This window comes from Euleptes europaea, chromosome 10, assembly GCF_029931775.1.
Source record: "Euleptes europaea isolate rEulEur1 chromosome 10, rEulEur1.hap1, whole genome shotgun sequence".
Taxonomy (NCBI): domain Eukaryota; kingdom Metazoa; phylum Chordata; class Lepidosauria; order Squamata; family Sphaerodactylidae; genus Euleptes; species Euleptes europaea.
The window spans coordinates 6,103,166-6,122,597 of NC_079321.1; the positions used below are offsets into that span (position 1 = coordinate 6,103,166).

At 47.9% G+C, this 19,432-nt stretch overlaps 1 protein-coding gene across 1 annotated transcript; it reads left to right on the forward strand.

Annotated features, from left to right (window-relative positions):
• Positions 1-104: 104 nt before the first annotated feature.
• On the forward strand, positions 105-12,198 carry LOC130483895 (N(4)-(Beta-N-acetylglucosaminyl)-L-asparaginase-like). The gene is given in 9 exon segments (XM_056856803.1): positions 105-212; positions 1,951-2,093; positions 2,916-3,072; positions 4,040-4,085; positions 9,786-9,824; positions 11,035-11,123; positions 11,357-11,440; positions 11,442-11,496; positions 12,104-12,198. Coding segments are annotated over 9 exon segments (816 nt in total).
• Positions 12,199-19,432: the final 7,234 nt, after the last annotated feature.

Sequence of the window (19,432 nt, forward strand, 5' to 3'; positions counted from 1 at the left end):
CCGCCGGCCCTCCGCCGCCCAATCAGCGCCCGGCGTCTGCCCAGGCCATGTAGGGCGCGTGCCGCTCCACCGCCCCCTCACTTCCTGTTGGATCCGCCGTTGCCATGGCAGCGGCTGCGGGGACTTGGGCCTTCTCCCTCCCCGCAGTGGAGAGGATGAGGGAGGGGCTGCTGCGAGGGGGCTCGGCGACTGATTGCCTCCAGGAGGCGATGCAGCAGCAATTATTATTATTAGTAGTAGTATTAGTATTATTATTATTAAATTATTATTATTATTAATTTATTATTATTATTATTATTAATTTATTATTATTATTACAACAAGTACCTATCAACAACAACAACAAGTACTTGTTGCCAACCTTCAGCTAGAGCCTGGAGATTTGCTGGAATGACAACTGCTTCCCACGCTGCACAGCGCAATTCCTCTGGAGGTAGGCTTGCCAACCTCCAGGTGGTATAGAATTCAAAGTATGGCACAAGGCAATTATTTCCAAAATTAGGAAAACAAAAATGCAAATCTCGCTTTTAGGGAAATATATTGAGAACAACTGAGAACAATATATTTCCCTAATATATTGAGAACAATATATTTGAGATCAATATATTTCCCTAAAAGCAAGATTTGCATTTTTGTTTTCCTAATTTTGGAAATAATTGTCTTGTGCCATACTTTGAATTCTATACTCCTGAATAGCACTTGCAGGCCGTTGTTTGATTACAACCTCCAGGTGGTGGCTGGAGATCGCCGGGAATTGCAACTGCATTTCCTGCATTGTGCAGGGGGGTTGGACTAGATGACCCTGGTGGTCCCTTCCAACTCTATGATTCCCAGGTAGGGTTGCCAACCTCCAGGTATTAGCTGGAGATCTCCTGCTATTACAACTGATCTCCTGCCGCTAGAGATCAGTTCCCCTGGAGAAACTGGCCGTTTTGGTCATTGGACTCTATGGCATTGAAGCCGCTCCCCAAACCCTGCCCTCTTTAGGCTCCACCCTCAACCTCCCAACAGTGGTGAAGAAGGACCTGGCAACCCTGGTTGTTGCCAACCTCCAGGGGAGGCCTGGTGATGTCCAGGAATGACAAATGGAAAATGTTGCTTTCTTGGCTTTTGGACTTGAGAGGCTGGACCCTGTATGAGAACCTAAGAACACAGAATCATAGAGTTGGAAGGGACCACCAGGGTCATCTAGTCCAACCCCCTGAACAATGCAGGAAATTCACAACTGCCTCTCCTCCCACACCCCCAGTGACCCCTGCTCCATGCCCAGAAGGAGTAGTAATTTCTCCTGGAATTACAACTGATCTGCAGGTGAGAGAGATCAGTTCCCCTGGAGAAAATGGCCTCTTTGGAGGGTGAACTCTATGGCATTGTATCCTGCTGAGGTTCCTATCTTCCCCAGATAGTGCCCTCCCCCAGACTCCACCCCCAAAAGCTCCAGGAATTTCCCAACTCAGGGTTGGAAAGCTTATCTTGGGTTGGGAAATAACTGGAGATTTTGGGCGTGGAGCCTGAGGAGGGCAGAGTTTATTAGAGTCCACATAAGAACATAAGAAAAGCCCTTCTGGATCAGGCCAAGGCCCATCAAGTCCAGGAGTCTTTTCACAAAGTGGCCAACCAGGTGCCTCTGGAAAGCCCTCAAGCAAGATGACTGCAACAGCATTGTCCTGCCTGTGTTCCACAGCACCTAATATAATAGGCCTGCTCCTCTAATCCTGGAGAGAATAGGGATGCATCATGACTAGTATCTATTTTGACTAGTAGCCATGGATAGCCCTCTCCTCCATGGACATAACCCAATCCGGGTTACTTTAATCCTGGCTGAAACGGAATAAAGGAGGTTAAAGCGACCGTGCATAAATGACCTTAATCTCAGATGCTGGCTGTTTATTTATAACAGGCTTTCTTTTTCAAAACACAATTTGATCGTAAACAGTTCTCAACTCATACCCAGATATAGAAAATGACAAAAAGATGGGAGTTTTCGTAATAGGACAGGGAGGCTACCCAAACAAAGAGGGCATCATCCAATGCGATGCGGCAATAATGGAAGGGCAGCCCGGCCGTTTTGGAGCCGTAGCAGCTTTCCATGGGTAAGGATTGACATATATAGTATGTTATAAACATTGGTATATGGTATGAATAAAGATGCCTGAGGTTTTAACCCGCCCTGACTGGGATAGCCCCAGGCCAGCCCGATCTCGTCAGATCTCAGAAGCTAAGCAGGGTCAACCCTGGCAAGCACTTGGATGGGAGACCTCCAAGGGATACCAGGCAGGTGACGGCAGACCACCTCTGAATGTCTCTTGCCTTGAAAACCTTAATAGGTTGCCATAAAACAGCTGCGACTTGATGGCACACACAAAAAACGGTTTTAGCCACATTTCAAAACTTTTAATAGTAGCAAAAGCATCTCGCAGTGGTTGGGAGACTGCCAGCGCCATCCCATGCGTTACTCAAGTCCCAGTCCCTGGATTTTGGTGGGCCAAGTCTCAAGTAACTCTGTACAGGTTTGCACCATTTTTTATTTATTTATTGTATGTTCATTTAGGTTTAGAGCACCAGTGGCATGCTGAGAGAGCTCAGAGCTGTGACTAGCCCAAGGTCACCCAGCTGGTTTCATGTGGAAGAGCGGGGAAACAAATCCAGTTCACCAGATTAGCCTCCCCTTCTCGTGCAGTGGGGAATCAAACCCGGTTCTCCAGATCAGAGTCCACCGCTCCAAACTATTGCTCTTAACCACTACACCACGCTGGCTTTCTTACACCATACTGATCAGCCTAGTTTAGAATGTTCTTTTTTGTGTGCTTTTAACATTTTGTGTGCTCACCGTTGCACTCAGCAATAACAATGACTTCTTAAAAGCCCCCATGGATCAAAAAGTATTCTAAAATATCTTCCTTCTGTTAACGAAGAATTGGAACTCCTCTTGCCGTTGCTCGTAAGGTCATGGAAGAGGCTCCTCACACTTTTCTAGCTGGAGACGGCGCTGTGGTTTTTGCTAAAGACCAAGGCTTCACAGTGGAAGACAACAGACGTTTGATGAGTAAGCGGGGCACTGAGGCATATCAGGTAATATTCTGCTATATTTTATTTATTTGTTTATTTAATGTAGAGCATTTTTAATGCTGCCAACTTAGGATCCCCAAGGCAGCAAACAACAAAAGACATTTAAACTATCTTCTAAAAACAAATATTATAAGACCAAACTAACAATTCAAATGCATAAACAAGAAGGAAGGTCAGTGAGGGAACACCAAACGAAACAGATAAGTCTTCACCTGCTGGAGGAAGACAACAATCTACAGGGACAGATGAATCCCCCCTGGGGTGGAAATTCCATAATTTTGGTATCACGACTAAGAAGGCCCTTTATTGGGTCGCCACACATTTAGACTCAGGCGCTGTAGGTACCCAAAGAAGGGCCACTGAACATGACCACAGTGGTCGCATAGTTTTATATCGGAGTAGGTGGCCCTTAAGGTAGGTTGGTCCCAAGTCACGTTAAGAAGTATTGGTTAATGCTTCCTGAGACTGTCCGGCAGGAATCTGGCTGGAAATGTATGATAGGCTTCTTAGACAGTGTGGGAAATTCTGCAAGTGGCCAGCAGGGGGCCTTCCAGAGTCTGCCATTTGCCAGTCCCTAGATTAACTCCTGCCCTGACTGGGATGTCCCAGGCTAGCCCGATCTTGTCAGATCTCAGAAGCTAAGTAAGGTCGGCCCTGGTTAGTCCTTAGATGGGAGACCACCAAGGAAGCACTGGGTCGCTACGCAGAGGCAGGCAATGGTAAATCGCCTCTGTTCGTCTCTTGCCTCGAAATCTCTGCAGGGTCGCCATAATTCGGCTGGAACTTGCTGGCACTTCTCAACATCATCAGATTAAATCCCAGGCTGAGCATTAAGTAATCATACCAAAAGTGTTCGTGCTTGGCATATAGCTTCAGGACAAATCTGGACATTCCTGTGCTTCTGCTTATAAGTCCATACAAGTGGCTAGTATTTGATAACATCCTTGATTCAATGTCTCATGTTCTATAGGAGCATTTAGAAACGGAAAAAAGCTTGAAGAAACATGATACGTTAGGTAAGCTATCTTTACTGAATGTAGTTTTATTGGGGTTTTTTTATAATTATTGAGATGTTAGCATAATGCATATTAAAATGAATGTGTGTACAACCATAGGCTGATGTAATGAGCTAATGGTTATGCATTAAGTAGTAACTCCTGTCCCCTGACCTGGATGGTCCAGGCTAGCCCGATCTCATCTGATCTCGTGAGCTAAGCAGAGTCGGCCCTGGTCAGTGCTTAGATGGGAAACCCCCAAGGAAGTCCAGGGTCATTACGGAGAAGAAGGCAATCTGTCTCTGCTCCTCTCTTGCCTTGAAAACCCCATGATTGGTTGCCCTGAGTCAGTTGCGACTTGACGGCACACAATTATTTGCCCTGACCTGGATGGCCCAGGCTAGCCTGATCTCATCAGATCTCAGAAGCCAAGCAGGGTTGAACCTGCTTAGTACTTGGATGGTAAACCGCCAAGGAAGTCCAGGGTTGCTACGCAGAGGCAGGCAACGGCAAACCACTTCTGTTCATCTCTTGACTTGAAAACCCTACGGGGTCGCAATAAGTCATTTGTGACATGACAGCACTTAATTATTTATCCCTGACCTAGATAGCCCAGATGAGCCTAATTTCGTCAGATCTCAGAAGTTAAGCAGGGTCAGCCCTGGTCAGTGCTTGGATGGGAGACCACTAAGGAAGTCCAGGGTTGCTATGCAGAGGCCGGCAGTGGCAAACCACCTCTGTTGGTCTCTTGCCTTGAAAGCCCTATGGGGTCACCATATGTCGGCTGTGACTTCACGGCACTTTCCACCCCAGTAACTCCTACAAAATTATCTGAAACATTCCCCCTGAAACAAGTAATTCACACGTTGACAAATGTCAGAGAAGTGATTCTGGGGTGTTTCCCACACAATGGAACTGCACTGAGGAAAACATGCAAACTCTTGTGTAGATGGTTACATGATGACAACTGTAAACATGACTCTTGAGCTGAATCCCAGATCTCTGTTCAATCCAGGAGAATGCAGTGTCTTGAACTTCATTATTAGTTTGCTGCGGTTACTGCTGAATTACAACTAATAATGAAGATTCATGTCGCACTGCCAGTGCTGATTTCTCCACGGCTGCCACCCCTCTGCATATCACACCTAATCCAATCATGCCTGCTAATGTCATTTACCTGCTATTGACATTTGCCTGCTATTGACATTGGGTGTCCGAATTCACTCTTCTCTACTTAAGGATAGATAGACTCACATTCTAGCTTTATCTGAAGAAGTGAGCCATAGCTCATGGAAGCGCATACCCTGGCAGAAATTTTGCTAGTCTTTAAGGTGTTACTGGACTCTTGTTCTTTTCTGTTGCTACAGACAGAAAAACACAGCTACCCATTGTGATCTTACCTAAGGGGTTTGCAAAAGCTCAGCGTTAGGCCAGGGATTCAGCAGCCTAGCAGGTTTACTGGGGCTCCCACCCTAAAAACAAGATTTGAGTCCAGCAGCACCTTAGAGAACAACTAGATTTTCCGGGGTATGAGCTTTCGAGAGTCAAAGCTGCCTTCGTCAGAAGCAAGTAAGAATGGAGATCTCTGAGTCCTTAGATCCAAGCAGAAGGGGGGAGGGGTGTAGGTGTCTCGAGTGCTCTTGGACTCAAAACTTGCTCTTTGACTGCAGACTGACCCGGCTGCCCACCTGGAACTCTGAAAAGAGCAGCTGAGATTTGGGGCATTTATTATGCTCTTTCTTTCAAGGCCTCCAGAGGGTGCTGTGGCTACACAAAAGCCTAATGGAAAACTCAGGATTCACTCCGAAGGAAATGGGATTTGGAATAATGTGCTGCCTCTAGTCTCTTGGCAGATGTGCCGGTAAGAGAGGGAAAGCGATAAATGTTGCAAAAGACATAATGCATGTGAAGTGCTGTCAAGTTGCTTCCGACTCATGGCGACCCTATGAGAGAGCCAGCGTGGTGTAGTTGTTAAGAGCGGTGGTTTGGAACAGTGGACTCTGATCTGGAGAACCGGGTTTGATTCCCCGCTTCTCCGCATGAGCGGCGGACTCTAATCTGGTGAACTGGATTTGTTTCTCCACTCCTACACATGAAGCCAGCTGGGTGACCTTGGGCTAGTCACTCTCTCAGCCCCACCTACCTCACAGGGTGTCTGTTGTGGGAAGGGGAAGGGAAGGTGATTGTAAGCCGGTTTGAGTCTCCCTTAAGTGGTAGAGAAAGTTGCCATATAAAAACCAACTCTTCTTCAATGTCCTCTAAAACGTCCTATCCTTAACAGCCTTGCTCAGGTCTTGCAGACTCAGGCTTCCTTTATAGAGTCAATCCATCTCTTGTTGGTCTTCCTCTTTTCCTGCTGCATTCGACTTTTCCTAGCATGGTTGTCTTTTCCAGTGTCTCTCGTCATCTCATGATGTGACCCTATGATGAGACAATCCAAAATGAAAAAAAGAGGCATAACAGACGTGTACAAAAATCACTCCAGAAGAAAACCTTTGTTTAACATTATATGAATGTGCTCCACAAACAATTGGGAGAGGAACTTTTAAGTCAGGTACTGCAGTTCATGCAGGTTATGGGTAGAACCTGCCTTGCCTTTTTGTTTCGTAAATGAATACCGGTCCATTGACAGAAGAAGAAGTGGGTGCTTGCCATACTGAGTAAATCGACACCCTGATGATCTATATTCTTGCTCCACTTGAAATCTAGTTGCTTTGGAGACTTCTTGGCCTGAAGCCCCCAGGAATTAAGACAGTCAGGGTACATTTTAGTCTCCTGACTAATGTTAAGCAGGCCTAGACATAGGGTTGCCAACCTCCAGCTGGTGGCTGGAGATCTCCTGCTGTTACACCTGATCTCCAGGCGACAGAGATCAGTTCCCCTGGATAAATGGTCTGCTTTGGAAGGCGATCTCTAGCATTAGACCCATTAAAAGTAGAATATTACATTGGGCACGCATACACGCTAAGCTTTCTAGCGCTCCTGTTGTTGACCATTTCATTGCTGCTCGTCATTCTGAAAATGACCTTCGCTTCTTTGTCATTTGACATTTGAAAGGAAAACGCTTTGATAAAAGAAATACAGAAAAAAAATTAAGACAGAAAGAGGCTTTTTTCATTCACGTTTTTGATTCAGTTAAACCTAAGGGTTTGAATCTTGAAAACGACCTTTCTTGTTTCATATAATTTAAATAGTATACGGTAGTTGTTAGTGTCAGTAGGTTCCCCTTAGGTAGAGTATATACGGTAACTTAGAGAGAAGAAGCACTTGGTGAGTTATGTGCAAACACCTGATTTGTATTTAACTGAGAACAAGAAGGAATAGTTTATACTATACTTGTATCCCATTGGGAACTGGTTATATTGTTGCTGTAGAAGATTGAATTAAAACAGACTACTTTCTTATGTAATTTATTTACTACAAAATGGATGTATGTATTTTTTTTACAATATTTATAATACTTGATGTTGGTGCTAAATTATATTGGTATTTTAAAAAATAATGTATTTAAATATAGGACATATTATGGGGCTGAAGAAAAGAATGTGAAACGGCCGTCCCCCATTTTTTGGATTTATACCTGCCATTGGATATCCTAAAGAGACTGGTTATTATTGAAATCCAGAAGAGGACTTTTGCATCCTACTTTGCACCAAAGGAATTGCTTTACACCAGGGGTGGGGAACCTTTTTCCTGCCAAGGGCCATTTGCACATTTATAAAATCATTCGGGGGCCATAACCAGGTGTAGATCTCCCGGTGGGGGGGGGGAAGAGGCTAGGGTTGCCAGGTCTCCAGCCACCACCTGGAGGTTGGCAACCCCAGGGGAGGCCACGCAGACAAGGCCTGCAGGGCGCCCCCACTCCCCCCTCTCAGGCGGGAGGGCAGCCAGTGGTGGGGCCCAGCAAACAGCCTGCAGTCGATCGGCGAGGGAGGAAGGAAAACAGAGAAAGAGGAAAAGGGAGGGAGGGAGAAAGAGAAAGGGAGAAAGAAATGGAGAGAGGGGGAGAAAGAAAGAAAAGGACGGAGGCACACACTGGTGCACGCCAGCCCGCGCAACCAGGCCCCAGCTCCCCACCTCCCCCGCCTACACACACCCATACCCTGTGGCACATGGAGCCCCGAGCGATTAGGCCCCAGTCTCCATGCCCTCCCCCCCCCGAGTCCATAAAAGGCCCCCCTGAAACCCAATCGGCTCCTGCATGCCTGCTCTGCCGCCGGGAGCCGCCAGCCTCTCCCCTCCCACTGCTGCTCAACAGCCGACAGGCAGCGAGAGGGGCTTACAATGTGCCGCGGGGTTCCTGCACGCCGCGGCTGTAGGGGGCAGCCTTAGGGGAAGCATCCCTCCCCCTCCCCTCTCGCCGACCAACAGCCGACAGTCGGCGAGAGGAGGTCCAAAGGGCACTGCAGCGCCCCTGTAAGCCGCAGCCCCAGGAACACCCTCGGGGAGGACTGCCCTGCGCCCCGCCTCCATGGCAGGGCCCCGGAGCTCCCGAGGGCCACAAAAAATGTCCTCGGGGGCCACATACGGCCCCCGGGCCTGAGGTTCCCCATCCCTGCTTTACACTTACCTTGTATTCTTGTGTATATATTTAGCAACGTAGTGGTTAAGATTTCATGTTCTACACCTGTCCTTGTCTTTTTCATCATTGTCACTTATTATACCATTGCTATTTTGTATCCTGTCTATGTGCTTTTTTGTACCCATTCTCCCGTGCTAATTTCCAAACCTTGCGGTATAGGCACGGAGGTGCCCTTATTTTTTGACTTGCTAACCTCCAGGTACTAGCAGGAGATCTCCTGCTATTACAACCGATCTCCAGCAGATAGAGATCCATTCCCCTGGAGAAAATGGCCGCTTTGGCAATTGGACTCTATGGCATTGAAGTCCCTGCCCACCTCAGACTCCGCCCCAAAAAACTCCCGCTGGTGGCAAAGAGGGACCTGGCAACCCTACCAGCAAGGCTTCTGATTGACTATGGGAGATTTGATTGGCTATATAGATTTTTTAAGTGTTGTTTTGGCAGCAGCAGCCACCACAGCATGAAGATCTGCACTGTGTTACTGAAGCTAAGCTGTGGCAGCCATTTTGTGGCTGGTTCCGCCTCCTGTGGCAGCCATTTTGTTGCTGTGCCCACCATGCTGTGTCAGAATGTTTTAACTGAGGATTTCTGAGGGATACTTCTGGCTTCTCTAGAAGTGGAGAAAGAGTTTCATCTCTTTTTTAAAAAAATGGTCCTTTTCTATTTGTCCAAGGGTTCAGAACATCTTCTGGAACTTGCTTGGATATTTACGTACATTATGTTCCCCTTTGCAGATTTAAGGGCCTGCCGGAAAAACTCGAGAGGAACAGCATATGCTGTTATATGATTGTTCAAATAACGTCTTTATTTAACTGGAGAATTAAATGCTGTTCGATCATTCCAGTATAAGCACGCTTAATCTTTCCCCCTCTCATTTGTCTAAACCGAGCGAATAAAAACGCCAAACGGATTTGCAGACTCACCCCCAATTATCCCTCTTCTTGAACTCAACCCGCAATCTCATCCTAGCAGCCTCTGGCTCCATTTAACTCCCAGGATCATTTCTGTTTGCCCAGTCTCTATTTGCCCATCTTCAGTTTCCCATCTTTATTTCCAAGGCAAACAGATGAATTTATTTTGAGTAATATCCTGAGCGTTGCTCGATAAGTAGATCTTTATTACCCCTGTGTTTTCACTAGGTTTGATCGCTTTGGATATCCACAGAAACATAACAGTTGGTAAGAGAGAGCAGTGCAGACCGGGAAAGCTGTTCAGATTTCACGCCTGCCTTATGTCAGATGCAAATGTTGTTCGTTGGCTGTGTTGGGTCTCCTCGTGTGTTTGAAGGGAGGGAGTTCAGATGCCTCTTTCCTTGGAGGGAGACAACAGCCATCTGGGTTAGTATTTATATCAGAGCAACGAGCCCCTAAAAATGAGTCCTTAATTAATAGTAAGCGCTCTGTAAAATGCGCAGTGCAGAATTTGTTAACTGAGAAGTTGTTCTGCCAGTTTCTCACCTTTTGTAAAGGAGATGAATAAAGAAAGGTGTTTTTTTTTTAATGGATACAGGGAGGCAGCTTGAATAAGTGATCGCATTTGATTAGCGCCTCCATTTTCTTCTTCTTAGACACTAACCCAGGGATGTCAAACATAAGGCCCATGGGCCACATCCTGCCCCTTGAGAGCTCTTATCCAGCCCGCAAGCCAGCTGAGGCAGCTATCCCCCTTTCTCGATCTGGGCTGGTGAGGCATTGCCCGGCCCGACCAAGTGGCATTTATGTCATATCCGGCCCTCGTAAAAAGTGAGTTTGACACCCCTTCTCCAACAATTTCTGCAGATACAGAGTCACCAGAACTATCTGTTAATAATGTGACATTCGAGTCTGGAAGCACCTTAGAGACCGAGAAGATTTTCCAGGTGTGAGCTTTCGGGAGTCATAAGAACATAAGAAAAGTCCAGCAGCCTGTTCACACAGTGGCCAACCAGGTGCCTCTAGGAAGCCCACAAACAAGGGGACTGCAGCAGCATTCTCCTGCCTGTGTTCCAAAGCACCTAGTATAATAGGCATGCTCCTCTGATCCTGGAGAGAATAGGGATGCAGCATGACTAGTATCCATTTGGACTAGTAGTCATGGATAGCTCCATCCTCCATAAGAACATAAGAAAGGCCATGCTGGATCAGACCAAGGCCCATCAAGTCCAGCAGTCTGTTCATACAGTGGCCATCCAGGTGCCTCTAGGAAGCCCACAAACAAGACGACTGCAGCAGCATTATCCTGCCTGTGTTCCACATCTGATGAAGGGAGCTTTGACTCTCGAAAGCTCATACCTGGAAAATCTTCTCAGCCCCTAAGGCGCTTCCGGACTCAAATCTAGGTGTTCTATTGCAGACCAACACAGCTATTTCCTGAAGTCATTAATAATGTGCTCTTTTTTTTTACATCTAGGGGTTTCTTCCTCTGGGGCTCCCTTTAAATATCCAGGATGAGTGGGGGATTCTCCGTTGCCAGGATGCGGGCTGTTTGCTGATAAAGAGGTACGCCAAGATCTCTCCCCAATGCCACGATTAAAAGGAACGGCAGAAATGTAACATAGTTCTCGGGAGTCTGCCAGTGGTTCCGAAATAGCAGATTCATGTCCAATTTATATACTAAGGCAGCATGATTCAGAACACAGCGAAGGCTCACCTAGGACAGCTGGAAAGCTGTAGATTATAGGGTTGGATCCTAATTTGTTCAGAGACGTGAACACAAACGGATGGTGCGAGAGGCTGGTTTGAAACGGAATCCGCTGTTTGTCTTTCAGGGCTTGTCTCCTGTGGACGCATGCCAGGCTGTTGTCCAGGATATCCTCCCAACGAACAGGAAAGGAAAAGATGTTTGAGCTCAGCATAATAGCCTTGAATATGAAGCTACAGCCCAGATCAGGTTCCGAAACGATCAAGGATGTGATAATGGTGCAGTTCACTTGCCAACAGGTCTTTTAAACATGGTGAGCCAGTGCAGTTTAGTGGTTAAGAGCGGTGAACTCTAATCTGGAGAACCGGGTTTGATTCCCCACTCCTCCACATGAGTGGCGGAGTCTAATCTGGTGAACCGGGTTGGTTTCCCCCCCTCCTACACTTGAAGCCAGCTGGGTAACCTTGGGCTAGTCACACTCTCTCAGCCCCACCTACCTCACAGGGTGTCTGTTGTGGGGAGGGGAAAGGAAGGTGATTGTAAACTGGTTTGGTTCTCCCTTAAGTGGTAGAGAAAGTCGGCATATAAAAACCAGCTCTTCTTCTATGTAATTGATCTTTGATTTATTCAAGGTTTATGCATTTTTAATGATAATTCCCAGAGAAGGATGCGTGGGCAAGTGGAGGTTTTGCAGGGGGTGGAAAGGAGGGTGTCAGGGGGTTCCTGGTGGTGGGCAGATGGCCCCCCGGGACTGTATGCCCAGGGCCCTCCAAAACCTGGAACCAGCTCCTCTCCATATTGCTTTATGACACGCCGTTCACACGTGCATTCTTGTGTTAGGGAGAAGTTGGAGCTGCTTCGTCGATGGCATTTCCATACTGGGTCTGGGCTCAAGGGAAGGACTCTGTAGAGCAACTGACACACCAGCCGTGAAGGAATCAATGGAAGAATTTGGCTTACTTTCTGATTTTCTCTCAACCTCTGGGAGTTACATTCCAGTGTAAAGCGGGTGTAGGTGTATATTCTGAGATTTCCCCCTCAGGCAGACCTCGACCAAGTTTTCTTTCTCTAGGAACCAGCCCCCAAAAATTCACAGCCAGACTCATTTTTCCCCATTCAGGGCATCATATTTTAATGCCAAGTTTTCTAATTATTGCTAACACAGAACATAATTCAAACCTCTTCATTGTTACTCACAATCATAATTTTATTCACATTGAACACATGAAGCTGCCTTCTACTGAATCAGACCCTTGGTCCATCATAGTCAATATTGTCTACTCAGACCAGCAGCGGCTCTCCAGGGTCTCAGGTAGAGGTCTTTCACATCACCTACTTGCCTCATCTCTTTAACTGGAGATGCCGGGGATTGAATCTGGGACCTTCTGCATGCTAAGCAGAGGCTCTACCACTGAGCCACTGCACCTTCCCAATGCTTGTGACAGAAGCGTTGTAGTATGTAAATAAATATGGGATAACCCACCCACAACTTTTAAAAGCTCCATTTAATTGAATGATTAGGAAATGAATTCATCCGCTGCCTCTGAGCTGTGTGGTGACAGAAATCCTAAAACATGCTCCGGCTCAGAAGCGCTACCTAGAGGGTCTGGGACCCTTAATTACATTACAGTAAAGGTATTCACTTCCATTCCACATTGTACCATCCTGGCAGACTTAATCTCTTTTGGACAAAGGACGATCCAGTTTGGACCAGATCCAATATGGCTTTCTGTCAGACTTCAGTACCTCGTTGCATCTCAGTAATAATAAACTTTGCTCCAGACGTTGCAGAGAGTTTAAAAGTTTTATTAAGAAAGCAAACGGGTTCAGAACGTCTATACAACTTAAGGTCAGAATGCCAATGGGGAGGATACAGGCTATCTATATAGAGAACACACACTAGAATTGGCTACACGTAATCTTTGAAATGCAAAACATCAGGGTTCTTTCAAGCTTCAAGAGGTGCCAGGCTTCTGGCAGAATTGACACCTTTAGAACAGATAGTTGCTTTACAATAGGAAGGCTTTGAAGTGGAAGTGTTACTGCCTCCGGCCTTCGTCCCCCCTTCCCAAACTGAAGAGAACTTTCCCACGAGACGGGGCGGGAGGGGGGGGGGGAGAACACAGAGCTTGCTATCCAGGGCCCGACTGGGTGCCCTCGCTGACACTTTCCTTATGTTCAGAGGCATTACCAGGTGCCTGATGGAGGTGGGACTATGTGGGATATAGCTCTGATTGGTAAACATAGCCTCTGACATCAGAGATAGGGATTTGCATGGGAGTGGAGAAATCTGTTTGTCATTCTTAGAAAGGAGTCCGGCTGACTTTCAATGCCATTTAGCATAAATACGGTATGGGGACATTTGGGATTTCCCCGTCAGTTTTCAGTCTTCAAGTAGAAACTGGGTCCACAGGAAGTTGGGTAGGGTGTTAAGGACTCCGACTTCTTGTTACCACAAGGAACTCTGCACAAGCTCAGAGGAACCAGCTTCAGCATAGATAACGTGTTTTGCTTAGTTACTGTTAACTGTATTGCTTTTCATTTGAATAACAGAATTGTTCCACCAGGCCTATGGTTGAGGTCAGGTACGGGTTTACTATAAACGCTGGCCTCCCTACTTTACCCACCGTTGCGGAATAACCGCCTACAGGCCAAACTCTGGCCTTATATGACAACTCTGTGCGCCATTTGTAGTTCTGATTTTAATACGTTAGACCGGTTTTAATTTATTGTTTTATGTGATTTTATAGTTCTATTGTATTTTGATCGTTTATGCGAGCCGCTCTGAGCCCGGCCTGCCAGGGTAGAGCGGGTTATAAGAATGAAAAAATAAATAAATAACTCCGTGCAGTTGTTGCTGTGTGTTTTATCTGTATTTGGTTTGCCTTTCTTCCCACCCCCTTTTGAATCCCTTTCTCCCACCCTTTCCCTTTGTTTCTCTCTTTTACAGTAAACCTTTCTATAAAGACTTGGGGGGGGGGGTGCTTCACTTAGTCCCATCTATATCTCTATTTCTCTTAATCTCTTCCCCGTGTTCTAGACTGCATGGGTGCTACCAGGTTGGCAATAAGTTATTTTGTTGTTCTAGTACTGCGCTGGAAGACTACCTTCTCAGCTGGTCAGTCTAGAGCAAAGCTCCTTAAACTGTGGGTCACGACCCCATATGGGGTCACGTAACTGAATGTGGGGGTCGTGGAAAATTTGGCAATAAAAAATAGGTATACAAATCAAACATTTACTGATATATATACCTATATACCCAGGGTCATATAAAAATTTCTTGGGGGAAAAGGAGTCAGAGTGGAAGAAGTTTAAGAAGCCCTGGTCTAGAGGTTCTCAGGGGGTCCTGAGTGGTGGTGGCGGCGGGTTACCAGGGTACTTTCTAGGGAACTCTCGGTCTAAGGGAGTTCCCCAGCAAAGAAAGGCACCATTTCCCCCTTCCTGCTGTAACAGGTATAAAGTTACATTTACATACAAACCAGCAATGTCAAGAACTTCGGGTGCAATTATTTTTAAAAGGGACCCATACATGCCCTGCCCTGGGTGGAAAAGGCCATCAAGTTGCAGCTGACTTGTGGGTGACCCTGGAAGTTTTTCAAAGCAAGAGACGAACAGAGATGGTTTGCCATTGCCTGCCTTTGAGTAGAGACCCTGGACTTCTTTGGTGGTCTCCCATCCAAATACTGGCCAGAGCCGACCCCGTTTAGCTTCAGATCTGATAAAATAAAGCTAGCCTTGGCCATGCAGGTCGGGGTATCAGTAAAAAACATTTTGATGAAAATGATAAAATATATACCCTTTTCCCAGAAAGGGGGGGGAAGGGAGTTGGTAATGAATTGTTCTGGGACACGTCGAGCGGTACTTTTATTACAGAGGATACACCAGTCGCTCTTGTACAACTCAGTGACAATGTTTTACGTGCTGCTAATTGTACAGAAATTACGCAAACCCAGCAAAGATTTTGACCTTTGGTACTGATAACTCTGCCACTCTGGCAGCCGGTGACTGCCGCCGTAGGCAGAACCATTCTGGATTTTGTGGCTCCCAAGAACAGCGGGGACTCAGTAATTCTGCCTCGTTTAAAGTCATAGTTGTTGGAGCCGCACGTGGTACCCCAACAGCATAGTCTCTTCTTTTAGATGATCCCATGAAGCTGCCTTGTACTGAATCAGACCCTGGGTCCATCAAAGTCAGTATTGTCTGCTCAGACCGGCAGCAGCTCTCCAGGGTCTCAGGCAGGGGTCTTTCACAGCACCTACTTGCCTTGTCCCTTTAAGTGGAGATGCCGGGGATTGAACCTGGGACCTTCTGCATGCCAAGCAGAGGCTCTATCACTGAGCCACGGCTCGTCCCATGATAGTGTGCACATGTTATGAAGAAGTTGATGCCGGATTCCAGGAACAAGAAAAGCTCAATAGGGACTCGGAACCGTTGGAGCATTTCCATAGACAGAAACGTTTTCCCCCAGTAGGGTTGCCAACCTCCAGGTACTACCTGGAGATCTCTTGCTATTACAACTGATCTCCAGCTGATAGAGATCAGTTCCCCTGGACAAAATGGCCGCTTTGGCAATTGAACTCTATGACATGGAAGTCCCTCTCCAAGCCCTGCCCTCCTCAGGCTCTGTCCCAAAACCTTTCTCATGGGGTATGGGGAAGGGTAGAGATTGGAAATGTTGGGTTGGCAGTAGGGTTGGGAAATACCTGGAGATTTTAAGGGTGGAGCCTGAGGGTGGGGTTTGGGGAGGGGAGGGACCTCAGTGGGATGTAATGTCATAGATTCCACCTTCCAAAGTGGCCATTTCCTCTAGGCAAACTGATCTCTATCGCCTGGAGATTAGTTGTAATAGTGGGAGATCTCCAGCCACCACCTGGATGTTGGCAACCCTATTTGGCGGTGGGATGCAGCTTATGAGCTGTGAACTGGCTGTCTTCCCCACGAGAGATTCTCTCCAGGACTAGAGGAGCATGCCTATTGTGTTAGGTGCTGTGGAACACAGGCAGGACAATGCTGCTGCAGTCATCTTGTTTGTGGGCTTCCTGGAGGCACCTGGTTGGGCCACTGTGTGAACAGACAGCGGGACTTGATGGACCTTGGTCTGATCCAGCAGGGCTTTTCTTATGTTCTTAAGATTTGATGTGGTGCCTGGAGACTCTGCAAGGAATACAAAAAGCGCGGGATAAGAATACACTGACATTTTAGGATATAATCACAGCTTGCCGTCGGAGCAACAATAGGGGCTGGCAGTAATTATGCACTGCCATTGTCATTGGGACAATCCTTTGTGTGTTCTTTCAAGGCACCAAACAAGACTGGTGTTGCCATCTGGTCAATGACAACCGTTTCTCCCTCCAGTAACAGTTTAAAACTTGGGAGATTTCACTTGAGAACCCCTGGTCTGATGCAATCCGCCTGCTCTGAACCTTATAATTACATTAGCAACAGCACAGATCCTACTGCGTCTATTTATGCTGACTTGCTGAAGAAAAAAAGGACATTTCCAATGCTGATTACAGCTTTCGTAAAGGCGAGGACTGAACCTATTATTCAACAAACACAAGCGTGCTTTTTCATTAGAACATAAGAAAGGCCACGCTGGATCAGACCAAAGCCCATCTAGTCCAGCAGTCTGTTCACACAGTGGCCAACCAGGTGCCTCTAGGAAGCCCACAAACAAGACGACTGCAGCAGTATTGTCCTGCCTGTGTTCCACCACACCTAATATAATGGGCATGCTCCTCTGATACTAGAGAGAATAGGGATGCATCATGACTAGTATTCATAAGAACATAAGAAAAGCCCTGCTGGATCAGGCCAAGGCCCATCTAGTCCAACAGTCTGTTCACACAGTGGCCAACCAGGTGCCTCTAGGAAGCCTGCAAACAGGACGACTGCAGTAGCATTCTCCTGCCTGTGTTCCACAGGAGCTAATATAACAGGCATGCTCCTCTGGTACTGAAGAGAATAGGTATGCATCGTGACTAGTATCTATTTTGACTAGTAGCCATGAATAGCCCTCTCCTCCATGAACATGTCCCCTCCCCTCTTAAAGCCTTCCAAGTTGGCAGCCATCCCCACATCCTGGGGCAGGGAGTTCCACAATTTAACCATGCGTTGTGTGAAGAAATATGTCCTTTTGTATCCACACAGCCTCTTACGTACCCGCTGCTTTGTCCCAGGGAGAATGGAAACCCCGTCATTCACCCAAGCCAGAAGGGGTCTGAACTTATTGAGACCAAGAGGGAAAGAGATCTTGGAACTGGTTGGACAGGATGTTGGACTAGATCAGGGGTGGGGCCCGGGGGCCATATGCGGCCCCTGAGGACATTTTTTGTGGCCCTCGGGAGCTCCGGGGCCCTGCTGCAGAGGCGGGGTGCAGGCCGGCCCTCCCAGAGGGTGTTCCTGGCACCATGGCTTACAGCAGCGCTGCGGTGCCCTTTGGACCTCCTCTCGCCGACTGTCGGCTGTTGAGCAGCGAGAGGGAGGGGGAAAGAGGCTGGCAGCTCCCGGCAGCAGAGCATGCATGCAGGAGCCGATCGGGCTTCAGGGGGGCCCTTTTGAGGACTCTGGGGAGGAGAGGGCATGGAGACTGGGGCCCGGTTGAGTGGGGCTCTGTGCGCCGCCGGGTGTGTGTGTGTGTGTGTGGGCAGGGGAGGCTGGGGCCCGGTCGCAAGGGGCCAGCGTGAGCGTGTGTGTGTGGGGGGGGGGGAAAGGCTTTTCTCTCTTTTCTTCCTCTTTTTCTGTCACTCTCCTTTTTCCCCTCTCTTTCTCCCTCTCTTTCTCCCTTTTTCTTTGTCTCCCTCCGTCCTTTTCTTTCTTTCTCCCTCTCTCTCCATTTCTTTCTCCCTTTCTCTCCCTTTCTCCCTCCCTCCCTTTTCCTCTTTCTCTGTTTTCCTTCCTCCCTTGCCGATCGACTGTGGGCTGCGCCCCCCTGGCACCTCGTTTGCTCGGGCCCACTGCTGGCTGCCCTTCCGCCTGGGAGGGGGGAGTGGGGGCACCCTGCAGGCCTTCTCTGTGTGGTCTCCCCTGGGTTGCCAACCTCCAGGTGGTGGCTGGAGACCTGGCAACCCTAGCCTCTTCCCCCCCCAGGAGATCTACACCTGGTATGGCCCCTGAATGATGTCATAAATGTGCAAATGGCCCTTGGTAGGAAAAAGGTTCCCCACCCCTGGACTAGATGGACCACTGGTCTGATCCAGTCTGATTCTTCTTCTGGAGGTTGGCAACCCTGTTGTGTATGGGGCTGGTGTGACAACCTTTCCAAAGTCAAAACAATCCCGTCTAGGAGGTGGTGAGCACTCCTTCTCTGGAGGTTTTTAAGAAGAGGTTGGATAGCCATCTGTCAGCAATGCTGATTCTGTAACCATAGGGTTTAGGCAGATGATGAGAGGGAGGGCATCTTGGACATCTTCTGGACATGGAGTGGGGGTCACTGGGGGTGTAGGGGGGAGGTAGTTGTGAGTTTCCTACATTGTGCAGGGGGTTGGAATAGATGACCCTGGTGGTCCCTTCCAACTCTATGATTCTAAGAGGCACCTACACCACGGTGCACAATCCATGGCAAGGTGACCCAGAACATAGGAAGGGAACGCCCTTTCCCATTCCCTGCCCCTTGTTTCTGCCTTACCTGCAGGAAACAAAAAATTACTCAGGAGCCCAAATAAGATCAATCATCCGGCCAGTGTGAGGCAAAACCAATCCACCCTGTTTCTCCAAAGATTACTAGGATGCCGGCACACCCAAACAACTTCCTGTTGTGGGCAGATCCTCACCCTCCAGATGACATGGTGTGCTAAATTCTAGCCAGGGGAGGCTTTCCCCAATCTCAGTGGGCCCCATGCTAGGGGTGCCAGCCTCCAGGTGGGACCTGGAGATCCCCTGGAATTACAGCTCCTCTCCAAACTACAGAGATCAGTTCCCCTGGAGAAAATGGATGCTTTGGAGGGTGGCCTCTGTGGCTTTGTACCCCACTGAGGTCCCTGTCCTCCCCTAGATCCACCCCCAAATCTCCACGAGTTTCCCAACCTGGAGCTGGCAACCCTAGCCCCGGCCTCTTCTTCCCGTCCAGGCTGCTTGGCTTCAGCCCCGGGTCCTGGTCCCGTTCGGCTCCCTGAGGAGAAAAGAAGCTCCTCTGGTAAGGTGGTCGCGGCGAGGATGCTTTGTCTTG